Source organism: Tetrao urogallus (genome assembly GCF_951394365.1).
Source record: "Tetrao urogallus genome assembly, chromosome: Z".
Lineage (NCBI taxonomy): Eukaryota > Metazoa > Chordata > Aves > Galliformes > Phasianidae > Tetrao > Tetrao urogallus.
This window is the reverse complement of record NC_136816.1, coordinates 34,407,540-34,425,389: the sequence shown is the minus strand read 5'-3', so window position 1 is coordinate 34,425,389 and position 17,850 is coordinate 34,407,540. Positions and strand designations below refer to the sequence as shown.

Below are 17,850 nucleotides of genomic sequence, written 5' to 3'. Positions count from 1 at the left end.
CGCCGCCGGGCCCGCCGCCCCCCGCGCCGCCGGCCGCGGGGCTGCTGGTGCGGGGCAGGCAGGGCTCGATGGCGCGCTTGGTAGCGCGGCAGTTCTCGTCCTGCGCGCAGTCGCAGTCCTCCAGCGCCGGGCCGCGCCGGGTGTGGTTGAGCTGGATGAGGGCCGCGATGCAGTGGCTGGGGCACCGCCGCCGGGAGGCGGCCGAGGCTGCGGCGGCCGCCGGCCCATCCCCGCCGCCCACCGCCGGCTGCTGCTGCAGGAGCACCGAGGCGCACGCCTCGGCGTACTGGTTGTAAGCGTAGCTGCACTCGGGCTCCCCCTGACACTGCAGCACCGCCTGCCAGCAGATCAGCCGCCGGCCCTGCACTGGAGAGCTCCGGGGCGGCCACACGGCGCCCAGCGCCGCCGCCAGCCACAGCCAGGCGGGAGGGCGGGCCGGCATCGCGGGCGGCGGAGGCGGCTGCTGCCGCGGGGTAGCGGGGGAGAGGAGCCGCCGGGCGAGGAGAATGAAGAAGAGAAGGAGCTGCCGCCGCTCGGAAAGTTTGCAGAACTCCCGCCGGCCGTGCGCATGAGGTCTCCTCGCATCAATCCATCCGCGCGGGCTGCGGCCCCCTGTCGCTGAAAACGGCGGAACCGCGGTGCGAAGCGGTCGCCCCGGGCCGCCCCGAGCGCCGCAGGCGCTGCTCCCGGCCCGGCTCGGTCTGGTTCGGCTCGGCGGCTCCGCGGCGGCGTGGAGCTCAGCGCAGAGCGGCGCGCGGAGGAGCGCGGCTTCGGAGTGCACTTGGGGACTTGAAGGCGGCGTCGGGAGAACTCATGGTGCTGACCCGATCCTCATGCAATTCCGTGTCTCTTTCGCTTTTTTTTTTTTTTTTTGCACAAAATAAATGCCCGGCTGCTGCCACTGCCTTCTCGTGAGCTCTTAACTCTCCGCTCGCAGCATCTCTGCACATGCCAGCCGCTCCGATCCCGCAGGCGGTGCCGGCTCTGCTTGCTCCCTTGGGCTCGGGTCGCACTTCGGGCAGCAGAGAAGAGAAATCTCTCCCCGTCAGCGCGAAGGCAGCGCGGGGAAGGCAGGAAGGCCGGCTTCGAGGTCTCTTTCTCTCTGGGCGACTGATGCTGCTGCTGTTGTCAACAAGCCCTGCAAGCTGTTCTGTGGATCCGTCTGCGGATCTTTTTTTCTTTGCAAGGCTTTAAATACAAAAGTGCCTTCCGAGCAGCGGCAACGTGCTCTGATTAGGCCTCATTATGCATGCATGGAAAAGCAAACAAACAAAAAAAATTAGCAACGCTTCTTCTTTTACACATCCCCCAGCCTGCGCTCTCTTGCTCTCTTTCTCCTTTTCTCCACTTTTTTCTCCCTTCGCTCGGCCCCCTTTTCCAGCTCTGCGACTTGCCATTGGCCCAGCCTGTTGTTGAAACTTTTTTTTTTTTTTTTTTTTTTTTTTTCCCTCCCCTCCCTCCTCTCTTTACGATCTGCTGGAGTGAGGGAAGCGAAAAGGGGGGCTGGAGGGCAGCTCACATTCAAAGCTTGAAAGGAAAGGCTTAAGGAGAATGACAGCCCCCCCGAGGAGCCCCTCCTCCCGTTAAGGCGGCGCGGTCCTGCGCAGCCACGGGGCGAACGCACATCCCCGAGCGGAGCGGAGGCCGCGCTCCGTTCGGCTCACGTGGGGGCGAGGCTGGGGCTCCGGAGGGTGGCTTTGTCCGTTCTCCGTCCCGACGTGCTGGTAGCGGGGTCCTGCAACCATGTAAGTACTGCGGCTTGCTGCGTCCTCAGCAATGCCACTTAATACACCCTACCAATGGTACACACACCAAGCTCAGCTTACTGCCTGTAGTGGTTGTGCGCGGGCGTAGGATCCTGACCAGCGGAAGTGCTGCGAGGATCAGTGTAGTTGTGTGGTACTTCGTGCAGGTCTGCCCACCAATAGAAGCTGGTTTGAAACCTGCTAGCTAAGAGGATTTTCACAGAAAGAAAACCGCCCTGCCCACCTGTTGTACTCTCCGTGCTTTTAATTTGCTTTTAAGGAACTAGACACGGCAGTGCTCGCATCCAGGTGCAAGGAGAGGAGCAAAACAAAATGAACAGTGCCGCGTTTACCCTCTGCCTTTCAAGTTCGTGCTACCTTAATTCCAGAGCACCATCGCCTCCGACCGCCAGGGGCAGCGGAATCTGCTGCCTGTCAAAACTGGCGCTTTTTTTTTTTTTTTTTTTTTTTTCATCCTGAGACTATCAACTCCATCTGTCACAAAAATTAGGGCTAAATGTATTTCCCAGAAACTCGGGAATCCGAGCGCTGCGAGATGTCTGAGAGCGCGTGGAAGGGTGGGAGACGGCGTGGTGCGTCCGGGGCCAATGTGATGGATGTGCTGAGCGGCCAGCACACGCGCTCACTCCATTGTGGTCGCTTTTAACGCTGCTAGTGGTCCTTCCTCAATACAGCTCTGCCCTTTCTGGTGCAAACGATGTACTTGCTCCCAAATCCATGAAAACTGCCTTCAGAGCAGCCATCCAACTAGTTTTTTTTTGCCCTTTATTTTAATCCTTGTTTAATTGCGTGATTAATAATGTCAAATGCCATTTAGGCAGAGTGCAGTAAATGCATAGTGCCAGCTGCCCGGGTTTGCAAGTTCAGCCTGGTGGCTGGAGAGAGTGACCCGGGCTGTGCCCCATGGAGGTGGGGGGACAGGCTTCTTCCACGCGTACGGGGGTGAGACTGCAGGGCAAGATCCTTCGATGTGGAACCAGGAGGCCTTCCGATCTTTCCCAGCGGGGGAGAGTTGGAGCCGCTGTGTCTGTCACAAAGGGGCTGCCCTCTGGACAGCCAGGCGACGTGCTCTGCTTCCACGCAGCTCCTGCCTCCATCTGCAAAATCCGTCGTGCAGCGCCTGCTCCTCGCCTCGAAGCACACGGGGCCGTAACTTTGCGAGGAAAGCAGCCGCGGAACTTCAGAGCCCCAGGAGGGGGAGCATAGGAGCCTTCGCTGCAGCGCTGCGTCCCGGTGGGGACGAGACGGCCGCGGAAGGCGCACCCGAGCGCAGGGAATGGACATCTTGCGCACACCGCAGCGGTCGGGAGGGCCGGGTACGGAGCAGAGGTGCGTGCAACTCTGTGATGCCCCTCAGCTAAGGAAGGCGGATTTCCTACATTAATAATGGTATTAATAATGGAAAGGCTGATTTGAAGCTTAGAATTTTTATTTCCTTTCAAACAACTGAGAAAGTCTTATGGCAAAATAGCTGGCATTCCACTTGTCGCACCTTTAACCATCTGGAGTATGATCTTGCACATCTAGGTTTATATATCCTTTGAAAAGAAGTTACCATAAAGTGCTTAAAGACATACCAGTCTGGCATTTGGATTCTGTCCCTGTCTGTGCTGTTTGGCACTTGGGGGCTTTGGGGTGTGTGGTGCTCTGTTGGAAGAAGGAAGTCTTGCCTTCTGTGAATCTAAACCAATGGAAAAAATCTCTGGCCTCTCTTCTTGGCTGCAGGTTTTCAGGCAGTAGAGGCAGTTTTGCCAAATTCAGCTTTTGGGTTTTCAGAGTAGACTTAAGAGTATGCGGGAAAGCAACTCTTTTTCACAAAGAATCATTTGGAAAATATGTCATGACTGGACAGTAAAATAGGATCTGGTTGTTATTTGAATTCTAAAATAGGCCATCCTTTTCTGTAAAACAGTCAGTGTTGTTCTCTAATAATAATTTTCCAAGCTATTACAGAATAAGTCTTCTACCACTAACAGTCATATGGCACATAGAAAAGGAATCTCCTATTGGTTGTGGCACTTTTTTTTTTAAGCCTGGTATCTTTTCCTCTGTTTTATCTTAAGCTCTTTCCTGGTGGATCTTCTCATCTCTTAGTTTTTCATTCTTGCAGTGTTAAAAATTATCTGACCTATTTTACACTGGGAGTTGTAGTGAAAATGCTAAGTCGTGGCTTGAAACAGTGATTGAGCATCTGTTGGGAAGGCAGGAACAATCAAGGGGAGCTCAGGTGCATGCAGTGCACCTGAGTGACCGGAAGGGGTGGAACTAGGCTCCATCCCTTCCCAAATCTCATGTAAGGGTTGGCAGAGGAGGTACTTCTGTGAGAAAGGTACTTCTGTGGAGGTCCCTGCATGTCTGAAGCCTTCTGTAGGCAAGCGTTTCTTTCCCTTATTTCTGTGCCCACTGCTGTTGCATTTGAGCAAATCCTAACATGTTGTAGCCTGGGATCTTGCTGTTCTGTTGTCACTGTTGTGCTTTCCATCATGTTGCAGGAGTATATAGAAAATGTGAAAATAATAATAATAAAAAGGTAGTTTAGCTTAAAATTTAGCAGTTCACATTCACATAAACATTAAATTTGGTAAATTTCTCTCAAATTCCAGCAAAGGGAACATTGTGATTGGTATCTATTACAGGTCACTCGGTCAAACGAAGCCTATCAATAAGGCCTTCTTACTCCAGCTACAGGAGGCATCTTGATTGCAAGCATTTATCCTGCTGGGGGACTTCAACCACGTGGATATTTGCTGGAAAAGTAGCATGGTGAGATAGGCAGTCCAGGAGGCTCCTGGAATGCACTGAGGATAGGTTCCAGAGCCAGAATAATAGATGGGGGATGCAGTACTGGACCTGTTTCTCGTCAGTGCAAATGAGCTGATTGGTGACATCAGGATTGGAGGCTGGCTGACCTGTAGAGACCATGCTATGGTTGAGTTCATGCTCCAGAGGAATATGAGACAGGCAAAGAGTAAAATCAGAACACTAACTTTTAAAAGGTCTGCTGATGACACCAAGCTGTGGAGTGTAGTCAACACACCAGGGGAATGGAATGCCATCCAGAGGGACCTAGACAGGCTTGAGAAGTGGGCACAGTAGAAATGTATAAGGTTCAACAAATGCAGATACAAGATCTTGCACCATGGCCAGGCAACAATCACTATCAATACAAGCTGGGGAATGAAATGATTGAAATGAGCTGTCCTGCAGAGAAGGATCTGGGGATACTGGTAGATGGTAAGCTGGACATGAGCCAGCAATATACCTTTGCAGCCCAGAAGGCCAACTGTGTCCTGAGCTGCATAAAAAAATGGGGGCCAGCAGGTTAAGGGATGTGATCTTGCCCCTCTACTCTGTGCTGGTGAGGCCTCACCTGGAGTACTGCATTCAGATGTGGAGTCCTCAGTGTACAAGAAACATGGACCTATTGGAGCACATCCAGAGGATGGCCACGCAAATGGTCCCAAGGGTGGAAAACGTCTCCTTTGAGGACAGGCTGAAAAAGCTGGTACTGTTTAGGCTGAAGAAGAGAAGGCTGTGAGGTGACCTGATGGTGACCTTTCAGTATCTAAAGCGAAGCTACAAGAAAGAAGGTGAGAGACTCTTCAGCAGGGTCTGAGTTGATAGGACAAGGGAAAACTGTTTCAAACTTAAAGGGGGTAGATTTAGGTTGGATATAAGGAAAAAGTCTTACAGTGAGGGTGATGAGGCATTGGAACAGATTGTTCTGAGATGTGGTGAATAACCCGTTCCTGGAGACTTTCAAGGCTAGGGTGGATGAGGCTCTGAGCAACCTGATGATGCTCTGCATGTCCAACCCAAAATATTCTGTGTTTCTGTGGTCTGCCTGTCTACTGGGGCCCAGGTGAGAACCCTGGAGGCTGTGATCCAGAATGTTAAGTATGGGGTGCCATCACAGGGGGTGTTGCCTCCGCGTCCCCTGATCTATGCTTGCTCTCAGTGCTATGTGCATGAGCAGTAGGGCAGGGTGGTATTATTAGAAGTCACCAGCTGTCTTTAGTGTTCAGGTTTCTTTGTGGTGAAAATATGATTGATGAGTTCATATAATTTTGAGGTACTACTGAACGTGTCTCTCCTTTGGGCTATAGTTCACTATTTCAGACACCACAATGTACAGAAAAGAACTTCCCAGAAAATGAGGTGAAAAGAGGTTATTACTTTAGAATTACCCTCTCTTATACTACAAGAGAAAGCAAATGCATGATTTTGTTCTAATAAAATCAAACATATTTATTCTATATACAATACAGAATTAGATTTAGAATACACAATAAAATTGAGCAGTCTTAGGGGTCTGTTTGCTTCCAGCTTTGCTTTTTGTGCAGTTGGATAGCTTCCTGCTCCTTTCCTGTCCTGTGGCGGTGCCCTGGTACAGTGATGGTGTCTCTGGCCAGATCCCCTTCAGTTTACAGCTGCTCTGGAGCTCTCAGGAGCTATGCTTGTACTGGTATGCAGAGACAAGGCTCTGTTTTCTTCCCCATCTTCACATGATCTTGCCATGTCTTGCCTCTTGGAAACATCCTCCTGCTGGTAGCAGTGTCTCGCACATTTTAGTATGACTCCATCAAGGCAAGGTTTGCCTTCAGTTGGCAGAGCAGCTTGCAGCATTTGCCGCAGTTCTAGCGGCTTGTTGCACAGGACTTGGGATATATGACCTTTAAAGTCCCTTCCAACCCTGAGGATTCTATGATTTTATGATTCTAAAAGATTTTTAGGGACAATTTTTTGTTGGATTTGTTGCTTTTTCTACACATGAATAGATTTACAACAGTTATTGAAAATGTTTTCAGGAATCCTGTGAATTGATGAAGATTTCTGTTTGTGCATCTGATAATGTCTCAGTATGTGCCTGATGGAGATCTGTATTTAGAGAGCAACTTTTTCTGTAATAATTAGGTTCTGTCAGTTCTGACAGAGCATTTCTTCACCTGTCGGTGAATGATAGCCTCATACCCAACTCTGCCAGTCATTCTATCAGGTTTTCTGTTGGTGTCTGGGGATCATGGCAGGAGGTGAAAGTCCTGCTCATACACCTGCATTCATTCACTAGAAATGACCCACTAGGATTTCACTCACAGTAGCTTGTGCAGATGAGTGACCATGGACATGCACTACTGCTAATTTCCTGGAGTTGATGTACCGTCAGAGACCCATAAACTGTACCTTTTACACTCTATAATGTTACAAAAGGAAAAGATTTAGAGATTCCCAGCATGATCTGTGGTAGTTTTTGTTGCAGTGGAGAAAGAAAGGGCAAGTGAAGCCATCAAGATGAGGATTTTGCTTCACATTTCATGGAATGCAGCTTGTTATTGAGTCTACAGGGTTGTGTGGGAGATCAGCATCCAGAGTTAGTCACCTGAACTGGACATGAATTGTATCCAAAACATGAACTGTCATGTGCAGGTATTTACAGTGTGATCATCCCTTCTCTCCCTTTAGTTATAGGAGAAAGGAGAGAATTGAAGGAAGGAAGGGAGAAAGCAAGAGAGGGAAACGAAGAGAGGGAGAAAGTGCAAGAAAGAAAGAGGAAATTGAGAGAGAAAGGGAGGGTAGGGGAGGAAGAAGGCAGTAGAAGGAGAGAAAGGGAAGAAAGAAGAGGGAGGGGGAGAGAAAGAAAAAAAAAAGAAGTAGAGCAATGGTAAATAATTGTACTTACTGAAAGTCACCCAAATTTGATGAGGCTTGTAGCTGGTGTTACTGTAATTAATGCTGTGGGGCTAATTAGTTAGTGACTATAAATTTTTAAGGTTATTTTTTCCAGTGTGAAGTCTTATGAGCTTTATTAAGGGCATCCAGTAACTGACCCTCAGGCCAGTTATTTCAGATTTTCTTGCATGTATGCAGACTGATCCCTTCTGGAACAGGTTGGTCACATCCATTTGCACACCATTCAGTTTGGGACTGTCCTTGATGCAGTACACTTCATAGCCTTTTTCCACACAATGTGCTGCAGATTGACTGTGTGATTTGTTCAAAGCAAAGGTGCTTGAGTCTATGTGCTGCATGTCATGACACATGGTTTGGGAGCAAATGGGAGAGCAAAGTTCACTGAATTAGCGTCAGAGGACTGTGAGGGGACTGTTTAATGTCAACTGTATAGCCTCTGGTGGGTGCCATGTGTGAAGATGCTCCCAGGTTGCCTGCCAGCAGACAGGCCCAGATGAGCTGGCAGGTATGCAGGATGGAACATCAGGATACTGTTACTCAGGAGAAAAGCAGAGTTATTTGATTTTTTTTGTCACACTGTTGTGAGATCATTACAGAACATTAATCTTTGCTGCTTCTTGGAGATATTGCTGATTTCAGTGATGGAGAAGATGTACTACAAGGAAGATCCATCGCTGTTGGGCATGGTGCTTTTAGGCATTCTAGCTTGCCCTGTTACTGCCTTTGACTCCTGAAAGGGCAGAGTTTTTCTCTGACCTATTATGTACAGCTAGTTCAATGTGAAGAGTTGCAGTGAATTAAGTGTGTAACTCACACATCATCTAAAGGTTTCCATAGATACAATCTCTGCCTCAGCTCTCCAAAACGCCAGAGGGTCTGCCACTGACATCTTCTTGGTCATAGGGGAAATACTGCAACGTCAGCAGATAAGGGGAAGTGGAAAGTGACCTGGACAGGTGGAACTGGAGTGAATTGATCTATTAAAAACCAACTGTGCTTCTATCTATGCTGTGGGAGCAAAGTATAAAAAGGAGTGACAATTATCTTCTCTTCTTATAGAATTGGAGGACTCTGAAAAAGAAGGTATTGTCTTTTAGAAGAAGTTGGAACCAAGGTATAATTAGTAGTTCTGGAATATTAATATCCTGGATCCTGCAAATGCAGTGCTGCAAGGGTTAACTGCATACATAAACTTATCTTAGGTATATATTTGTATTCAGTGTCTCTTTTTTTTTTTCTTTTTTTTTCTTTTTAATTTGCCTTTTCCATTTATAATATTTACTTGGAAATCAAGTAGTATCCTTGTAAAATTGAAGATTGTTATTTATTTATGAAATAGTAAGTATCACTGAGGGTATTTATCCAGTGCAACCAGTACAGTAAACATGGAAATATTGCACAATGCTTTGCTGGACTTCTGCTTTTTTGAACTCTGTTCCAATCTAAACTACAAACTGGACCACACATGCTGTTAAAACAAATCCAAGAGCAGAGTATGAATCCAGCCCCTTTTTTGGTGCTAACAAGAGCAGAAGTAATTGTGAAGGCAACAAATTTCTGGTCACCTGTTAAGTAAGTTAGATAAAGGTTTTAAGTAACTGTGCATTATAAAGATGAATGTAAACCACAAATGCTGACTCTGTGTCAAAACAATTTTAACTACCTCAATATCCACAGAATTACAGAATCACAGAATTTTAGGGCTGGAAAAGACCTCTAGACCCCTGTGCCAAAGCAGGCTCCCTAGAGTCTGGTTGCACTGCTTGGTGTCCAGGCGGATCTTGAGTATCTCCAGAGATATTCAATCTCTCTGGGCAGCCTGTTCCAGTGCTCCATCACCATCACTGTGAAAAAGTTCTTACCCACATTTGTGTAAAACTTCCTATACTCTAGTTTGTGGCTGTTTCCACTTGTCCTATTGCCACACACTGCTGAAAAGAGCCTGGCCTCATCCCCTTGCCTCCCAGACCTTACTTATGGACAATATAGGTAGATAGCTATAGATATAGAAATTGGTATTTATAGTATTTTGGGAATTCTTTGTTGGACAAGTCAACGCATATACATATGCAGGTTATACACACACACACAAAATAAGGATGTGTATATAAATAATTCGCAGATTTTTCAATTGTTTGTAACTGGATGTGCTTCTTTGAAGCACATCTAATACAAGTTTGAAAGAAACAGTAAAATTGCAAATTTTTCTGTGCAAGAAGCATGAAGAATTAGATCTTCATGGATAAGCAGATTTCTATATTATCTGAGAGACAAAAGAAGCAGTTTCGTCTCAGTGGTTTGAGGCTCCACCAGCAAAAGGAACAGCAGCTTTTGCATGTACTGTAGAAGACTTATAACTAATTTGCTTTCCTATTTATACTCCCAGATTCAATTTTTAAGTTAGAATTTGAAGATGTTTGCAATGAAGCATGCTATTTGAAAGCATATTCCCAGTCTGTTCAATTTGTTAGGTATCCTGTGGTCATGTTTGCCGAAGGCCTTATTTACCCACAAATATAGTTAAAATAAATGCTTATTTTAAAACAGATTTATTAAAGTAATGAAAATATAAATTTCAACATAAATTTGGAATTAGCAAACTGGTCATGAGTGTATCTCTGTAAGCACAGCTGACTTCATATTATCAAGCAATGATGATGCCTTAATTGAGTTTACCTGCTATAAAAGAGTGTCAGACTTATTACACCTTCTCAAAAGTTTCATTCCTTCAGTGCACTAAAACAAAATGTGTACAGTCTAAATAGTATGTTAAACATGAAGGATGCAAATATTTCAGAGTCCTGACCTAGATTACCAAATTCAAATAAATCAGTATTGCTCTGTAAACAAACTAATTAATGTGAGCAAGGATTTCCTCTGATTTAATTAGTTCTTTTAAAAAGCAGTTTTAATTAATCAGTACAATTTTTTATATGGTTAGCAGCCTACTAGGGACAGAAAGAACAATTTCCTTTGGTTCATTTGTTCATTTGCTTGAAATACTAGGGAAGAAGAATGAATTTAAATTAATTCTCATCTAGAGGTGAATAGTTTGGATAATTAGCAGATTTTGTGACAAGAGCAGCAGCTATATTCATGCAGGTACATGCGCCTTTCTTCTTACACTTCACCTAAATTTAAAAGATGTCAAGGCAGTAGAGTTCCGCTCAGTTCCTCTAGTATGCCCTTAGCAGTATTGTCTTAATTCTAGGATGAAAGAAAAATGTCTTTGTATCTTAAAAATTTAATTTGCTAAAGTGATGACTGATTTAGGTACTTTCTTCCAGCCTGATTTTCAGAGAGTGATGAGCACCTAACATTTGAAAATCAGATATTCTAGCATGACATTCAAAGAGGAATCATCTGCAGTTACAGCTACGTTTTGAAAATGGATCTCTGCATATATTCTGCAGCAAAAAATTAAGGGCTTCAGAAAATAGAGAGAAATATAACCAGCATAAATTTGTCACGGTGCATTACTAAATATTAAAATGCTTAACTGGGAGATCTCAATAACAGCACCACAAAATAGCTATGGTTTTATTTTCAGGTGAAGGATAGCAATCAGAGCTTTGTTACATGAAAATATACTGAGCTACCAGCCATTGTCAGGCATCCTGTGAATGTTTTATTCTTCGTAACAAACAGTAATCATTCTCTGTATGAACAGTAGAGGTGAGCTAAGCTGTCTTCTTTTTGTTTTGTTACGTTAGGCAACTGCTCTTTTCAGAGTTCCCCAAAAGGGATGAATCAGTTTCAGGAGGCTGTAAAGACAACACTGAAGGCTGTACTTTTGGGAATGCAGTTAGCAACAGCAGTGCTCTGGTGGTTTCCAATCTCTGGGAATTGAGTTATATGCTGGCATCACGCTGCTTTCTGGAGCCAGACATAATACCCATGGTTGGATAGCCCTAACATGTCCACAAGGTTACAGATAGTAGAAATTTTAAATGGAAAAGAGGTTTTGGAACATTCTCCATCCTTACTGCAAGATTATTCCATCAATGTGAGATTAGTCATTAACTTTATTACATTTTCCAGTTTATTTTGGCCTATTTGTTAATATTGTTAAGGGATAAGGTAAGGAGCTTCTACCATGTCCTTTTAGTAGATGTGTTTGGAAACATTTTATAACTGGTGCAGATTTTTACTTCCTTTAATACCATTCCATTGTGCATAGCTATTTTTCATTGTTCCCACCCAAGTAATTTTCTATCAACATTAATTCCTGTGGTATTCATAAGATTAATTATTAAAGTAATTATTAGGTGTTTAGTTATTCAGAATGCCCATGCCAATTTAGATCATTATACTGCAGGTGAAACTGCTGTTTGTGTAGCCTTGTATAGTCATTTTTATCTAATGCATTAGCATTCAGACACTAGCAACACTAAAGTAGAGCAGGGTTGAGATTTAGCATAACAGTATTGCAAATATGATTGTAGAATCCAGTCAGTAGTGCTCATAAGTGTTGCAGTTTGTTTTCCTATCAGTTTTATACATCCACCTCACAAATCTGTATAGTACTGTTTCTCTTTTTCATTCAAATTCTCTACCCTGTTACGGTACCTTACTCAAGGTCTCTAAGCTGTAATACAACATCTGAGAAATAATAGAAAGAATACTCCTTAATTAACTTTCTGTCTTAGGAGGAAAACAGCATTACAAATGTATATCCTGACTCTCTCTTTCATGGATGCTATTTGCTTCTTTAATTTAGCTGTAAAAGAAACTTCCCTAAGATTTGCCTGCCTCTTTCTTGTGGTCCAAATAAGATTTGTTTATTCTTCCAACAGTCTGAGTTAAATTCACAGAACACTTACTTTTTTTCATATTTCTTTCATACTAATGGGAAAATGCTATTGAAATGAGATTTTGCAATACACTTGTAGTATACATCTTTTGGGACTACTATACAAGTTCTGCTTGAAAGCCTTTTATAATAGTGTTCTTCAAGGATATGTCTATTTCATATTAGTTTTTAACCTGAGTTTGATCTGAGATACATAGCTAGTGTGGAGATAGTTTTTGACAAAAAAAAATAATATAATGTTGGGTTGTTAACTGACTGCTTGCTTTGGGTTAGTTGGGCTTATGGCTTCCAGCATGCTATTAGGCCATATGAGGAGAGGCTGAAGGAGCTGGGAATGTTCAGCCTGGAGAAGAGGAGGCTCAGGGGAGACCTGATTGCTCTCTATAACTTCCTGAAGGGAGGTTGTAGTGAGCTGGGGGTCGGCCTCTTCTCTCGTGTCATTAGTGATAGGACCAGGGGGAATGGTTTCAAGCTACGCCAGGGGAAATTCAGGCTGGACATGAGGAAGTATTACTTTTCAGAAAGGGTGGTCAGGCACTGGAATGGACTGCCCAGGGAGGTGGTGGAATCACCGACCCTGGGGGTGTTCAAGGAAAGACTGGATGTTGCGTTGAGGGACATGGTTTAGTAGGAGCTATTGGGAATAGGTGAACGGTTGGACTGGGTGATCTTTTAGGTCTTTTCCAACCTTAGTGATTCTATGATTCTATGATTCTATGATTCTATTTCTCCTTAGGTAGGTTAGTTTTCATGTTCTGCAGAGCTAAGCAGTGTGTTCTGATGTGCATAATCTGATGCCTCCTGAAAAGGTAGTGAAATTCTTCAAGATGGGCTCCAAGAATCATATATACATGTAGGGAATGGCAGTATCTATTTTCACCATCCTTAGTTCTACTGAGGAATGGTTGTTCCTAAATAAAGACATTTATGATATTATCTTTATTTTTCTCATTGCCTCCATAGATGAGGCCCTCTGTTCAACCACAATTACTGATACTCTTATGACCTCTTCTGTTTTCTTTTGCTGGCTTCCTTAGTTGAACATCATTGATGTCATTTGTCAAGGGCAAAGCGTTGCATGAACTAAGCATATTTCTAAGAGAATCAGGAACAACTGAGTGGCCATGTTGAAACCTTTCTGTGAATTTGGTAGCCTTCCAGAAGCCATGCATACCACCAGGTAGAAAACTGCAGCCTGAATGTCATAGTACAAGTACTGAAAGCTTAAAGCTCAGCTCGTAGCAGATAACCCAGAGCAAGACACTCATTCGCATAATGTGTTCAGTGAATTATTAGAGAATATGACAAAATTTATGTTTGTTTGCATGTCATTTGAGAAGAGAAAATGGGGTAAAAGCTGTCAAACAAGGAGCTTGTTGTGAACAGTTCAGGCAGTATTCATCTTCTTTTAGGTGGAATGTGACCCTGCTAACCCTGAAGTGTGAGTTAGACCTTTGATGTTCAAGGGGATTTGAAATTAGGCAGACAGAGTTCATCCAGCCTGAGACAGTAGTGTGTAAGTGATCGCTGTGAACTCTCCCTTTCACTCAAACCAGGCCTGGTTTGCAACCAGCCTTCAAACCATGAGAGCTGGGTGTAGAAGAATGTTTTTTGAATCTGTATAGGAGGTGGCAAGAAGTCAGTTCCTTTTCAAGAAAAAAAAAAAAAAAAAAAAAAAAAAAAAAAAAAAAAAAACCAAACTAAGAAAATAAATGATGAAGATAGGAATGAAAGAAAAGGGAAAAGAAATAGTAGAGATAAAAGGGAAGAAAACTTGCTCCTTTCTAGTGTCTCTTCTCTTGTTTTTCAGTAAGAGGTTAGCTTATATGGAACAATCACTGTCAACATTACCATGTTAGTTTTTACTGTGCTGAAAAGTCTAACGAGGGATAAAATACTTCTGTTTTTACACATTTTGCTTTGCCAAGTTAGCAAAAAAGAAACTTTTTTTGTGTGTTTGTAGAACATGAATGCTATAAGGAAAGTGTGCTAATCACAGCTGAAAAGTATCAATATTTTTTTTCTCCACTTCTAGCCTTTTAGTTTCACAGCAGTGCAAGTAATGTTCAAATCTGAAGGATGTCTCTGGATGTGAGAACTTCCACTGAGTACAGCCACATTACAATTAAGTTAATGTTCTCAGACAGCACACCTGAAAAGGCACAGAAAGAATTGAGTTTCTTTTGAGGCAAGTAGGCATTTATGGTCATGGATGAAAATCACGCCTGTCCAAAAAAGTAAACAAAAAGGCCCAGAGTATTCTGTTCCCAGAACTCCAAATTAAATGTTTAAAACTGTGCAGATAAAGGCTGAAGAGGAGTGCATGTCTTTATGTTCCAATCATGACAGGAAAGGTTTGATGCTGCAAATAGGTCTTTGTCCCTTGGAGATGCTGATGCAAATGTGCTTTGTTCATGGAAAGGCCTTGGAAACAATCAGAAAGGGGAGACTCTTCTCTGCACTGGCAACAAGGCAAAAACCCAATTGCAGCTGTGTAGTGGCTATTGCATCAGCAGTGCGAGTCAACGTTTCCCCAGGAATGTAAAGCCATCTGTCACATCCCTGCAACCTTTCTTGGTTATTCTCTCCATTTGCTGCACTGGCGCTTTTTTTTTTTCTTTTTTTTTTTTTTTTTTTTTTTTTTCTGTCTGCCACAGAACCTTTTATTAGAACATATTTGAAAAGCTAAGTTCAGTAAATGCAAGTTATTAAAACTTCTTTATAAATGATAAAAATATAAATATGGGAAATACCTTTTTACAAGTGAAAATATTGAACTGTAGTGTTTTTTATGAAGAAACAGTTTATCTTTTTATTCTAAGAATAAATGAATGTAACATACGTGATCATTTATTTAAAAATAGTATCATTTCTTGTACTTTACTAAATCTTGTCTTGAAAAGGTAGAAAAACAGACATATCAAAAAGACCATATATTGTATCATGCATACTGTCTTTGCTGAACTTTGAAAAGAACAGTTCTTTCAGTGCCCTCTCCTTGCTCTCAACGCAAAGTAATCTATTACCGGCTGTTACTCTTATCAGATGTCTTTTCTGTGGAGTGGGCTAGAACAAATTCTTGTGCTAGATAAGGTCAAGCGAGATAAGTTTTTGGCAACTGAGTTTTAATCTTGCTTTGTTGTAAATCATGAGAAAGCATACTGACTTTCATCAGCGAGAATTCTTACTTGGACACCATGTCTCCATCGATCGCTTTGTAATGTCACAAGTTATTCATTATCTACTATTGAGGTCACAGAGAAGTATTCGTGTTTGGTTCTCTTAGGGGATGTCTAGGTTTTAACGTTTCCTTCTAACTTTGTGCTTTATGTAATTATAACAGAATAACATGCTTGGGGCACCTTTCATTTTTTGTCCTGTGAGAGTCTAATAAACCATCAGAAGTATTTTACAACATGATGAGTGCTCTTGTGTAATGTTTCATTGGCCACAAATCCTCAAGTCACCTTCAGGAATTCCAGATGCCAGACTGAAGGTATTTTTGCAGCTGTTCTATGGGAGCTCATGAAAGCGTTGTTCTCTTTAAAGGGAAAAAAACAAAAAAAAACCCACACCTTTTTATATATCAGTCCTTTTGACTTTTTATATACCAGTCCTTTTGACAGTTCTCTGTAAAGTAACAGAGGACACATCTCTGTTACAGCTGAATGCTGAGCATTTTATCCATATGCCTGTGGATACTTCAAATATCATCTCTTGAAAAATGCTTTTGCTGTAGCATGGAAGGAAGTGAACTCCTTTGAATAGGATATAATGTGCTCCAAGATAAAATGCTTTGAATGGCTGTGCACTTAATAAAATATTGCCTAAAGCAATGCTATCTTCTGACTATTATTATTGTATTTCATGAGTTGACTTTTAAATTGAATTCTCTGCCATCTTTATGTACTGGAGAACATCTTGAAAAAATCAAGCTACAAATAGTGACTGTTTTCTAAAGGTCAAAGAAATTGTAAAGGAGGGAAAAAAAGTCATTACTGAAAAAATAATAGTCAGGAAGCCCTGAATATTTATATACTGATATCATCTTTAGACCTCCAGGGTTTTCCAGAGTACAAACAGCTACAGTTTTTAATAAAAATGTTTTCCAAACTGAATTTTGTTTCTCATTTCATATATATATATATATATATATATATATATATATATATATATATATATATACATAAAATTAGTTTCCTGACTCATACGTCTTTGTTTGACTTTTAACAGTTAATGTTTGGTCCTTTTCCAAAACAATTTTCTGTCCTTTGTAAAAATGCTAAGGCTTGGGAGATGGAATTGCCAAGAACTGTTTGGAAAAACATACTCTAAAGACTTGCCTACAAGGTGGTAGGAGGGAATGGACAATTCGTTTGAAAGGGCCTCCATTTACATGACTATTTCAGTATGTATTAGCTAGTGAGACAGTGCATGTTCTGTACTGCTCTTTTAAAAGTGCAGTTGGTTTACTGAATACTAAGACTGTGCACAGATGTTTGCATTTGTGCATATGAACTGAGTGCTCTTCTGGCAGTCCACCATTTTTCATCCTTAACCAGGTTGCAACAGCAACTGTTCTTTTTGCAGTGATGAGATACTGTCTACCTGCTGAAATGCTAATCCTGCTTAGGATCAGTACCTGTAGACAGATCTGTGCACTAGAGAGCTCTACCATGTTTTCTGCACCTGCCCTGAGACATGAAGAGGAACTGCCTCTGCTTGCCAGCTAGGGAGAACTGAGAGATCAGGAAATCCTTGAAATGAAATATTGCCATTAACATAATTAAAGGAAACTGACAGTCATCAGACAGTCTGTTGAGTACAGTGAGAAAGAACGTCTTTTTGCATGTATAGTACAAATTCATTATAGAAGGTGGAGAAGCAAAAAATGTGATGTCCCTGGGTAACATCCAATTTAGAGATATATAAGCATACCCTGTTATTTGCCTTTGGCAACTTTCCATTGGCAAGCCATGTGAGTTACAAGATAGCAACTATTGAACATTTCATAGAAACAATTTCACAGCCTGTGTTCCCACATAAAATAGGTCCTCTTTTGACCAGGATGGGGTGTTTGATTTGCAAACAGTAGCAGCCATGTACTTTTGCATGGCTACAGGATCTCTACTTCTGTGCTTACCTGGGTGAACCATGCATAGCTGCTTGACAGCTGGCGCAGGAGATAGTCACTCAGCCAATTATGAATGGTAGGCACCAAGCAGGGAAAACTGCTCTTGTATGAAATGAGCCATTTCATCTGCATTGGCTGGACATTATGGCATCCAAAAAGAATTAAATTGTAGGATGTCAGAAATCATACAGGTTTTCTGAGTTTTTCCCCTTTCCTACTTTATCAGTTGTTGTCTGTTTTCTATATATGCCATAACAGCTGGCCAGACAAGACACCAGGGTGTCCATTGCAATGCATAAGAGTACCAAGTACCTGGTGTGATAGCTGAGGACTTAGTAAAAACACAGAAGAGTTAATGGCTGCATTTTACCTATAGATTCAAAAATATCTTACCATTTAGTATAGAGCAGTCAGAGTAACCAAAAAAAGCTGCTATATGTGTCCTAGAC

The 17,850-nt window shown here is 42.7% G+C and overlaps 1 protein-coding gene across 1 annotated transcript in view; it reads right to left on the bottom strand.

The window, feature by feature from the left end:
• GAS1 (growth arrest specific 1) overlaps positions 1 to 442 on the bottom strand; it is a gene marked incomplete at both ends in the record, with an annotated part of 945 nt that extends 503 nt beyond the window's left edge. Inside the window, one exon of the mRNA XM_079548030.1 lies at positions 1 to 442. This exon is cut by the window's left edge and continues 503 nt beyond it. Within this exon, the coding sequence (XP_079404156.1) occupies positions 1 to 442 (442 nt within the window).
• Between the last annotated feature and the right edge of the window lie 17,408 nt (positions 443 to 17,850).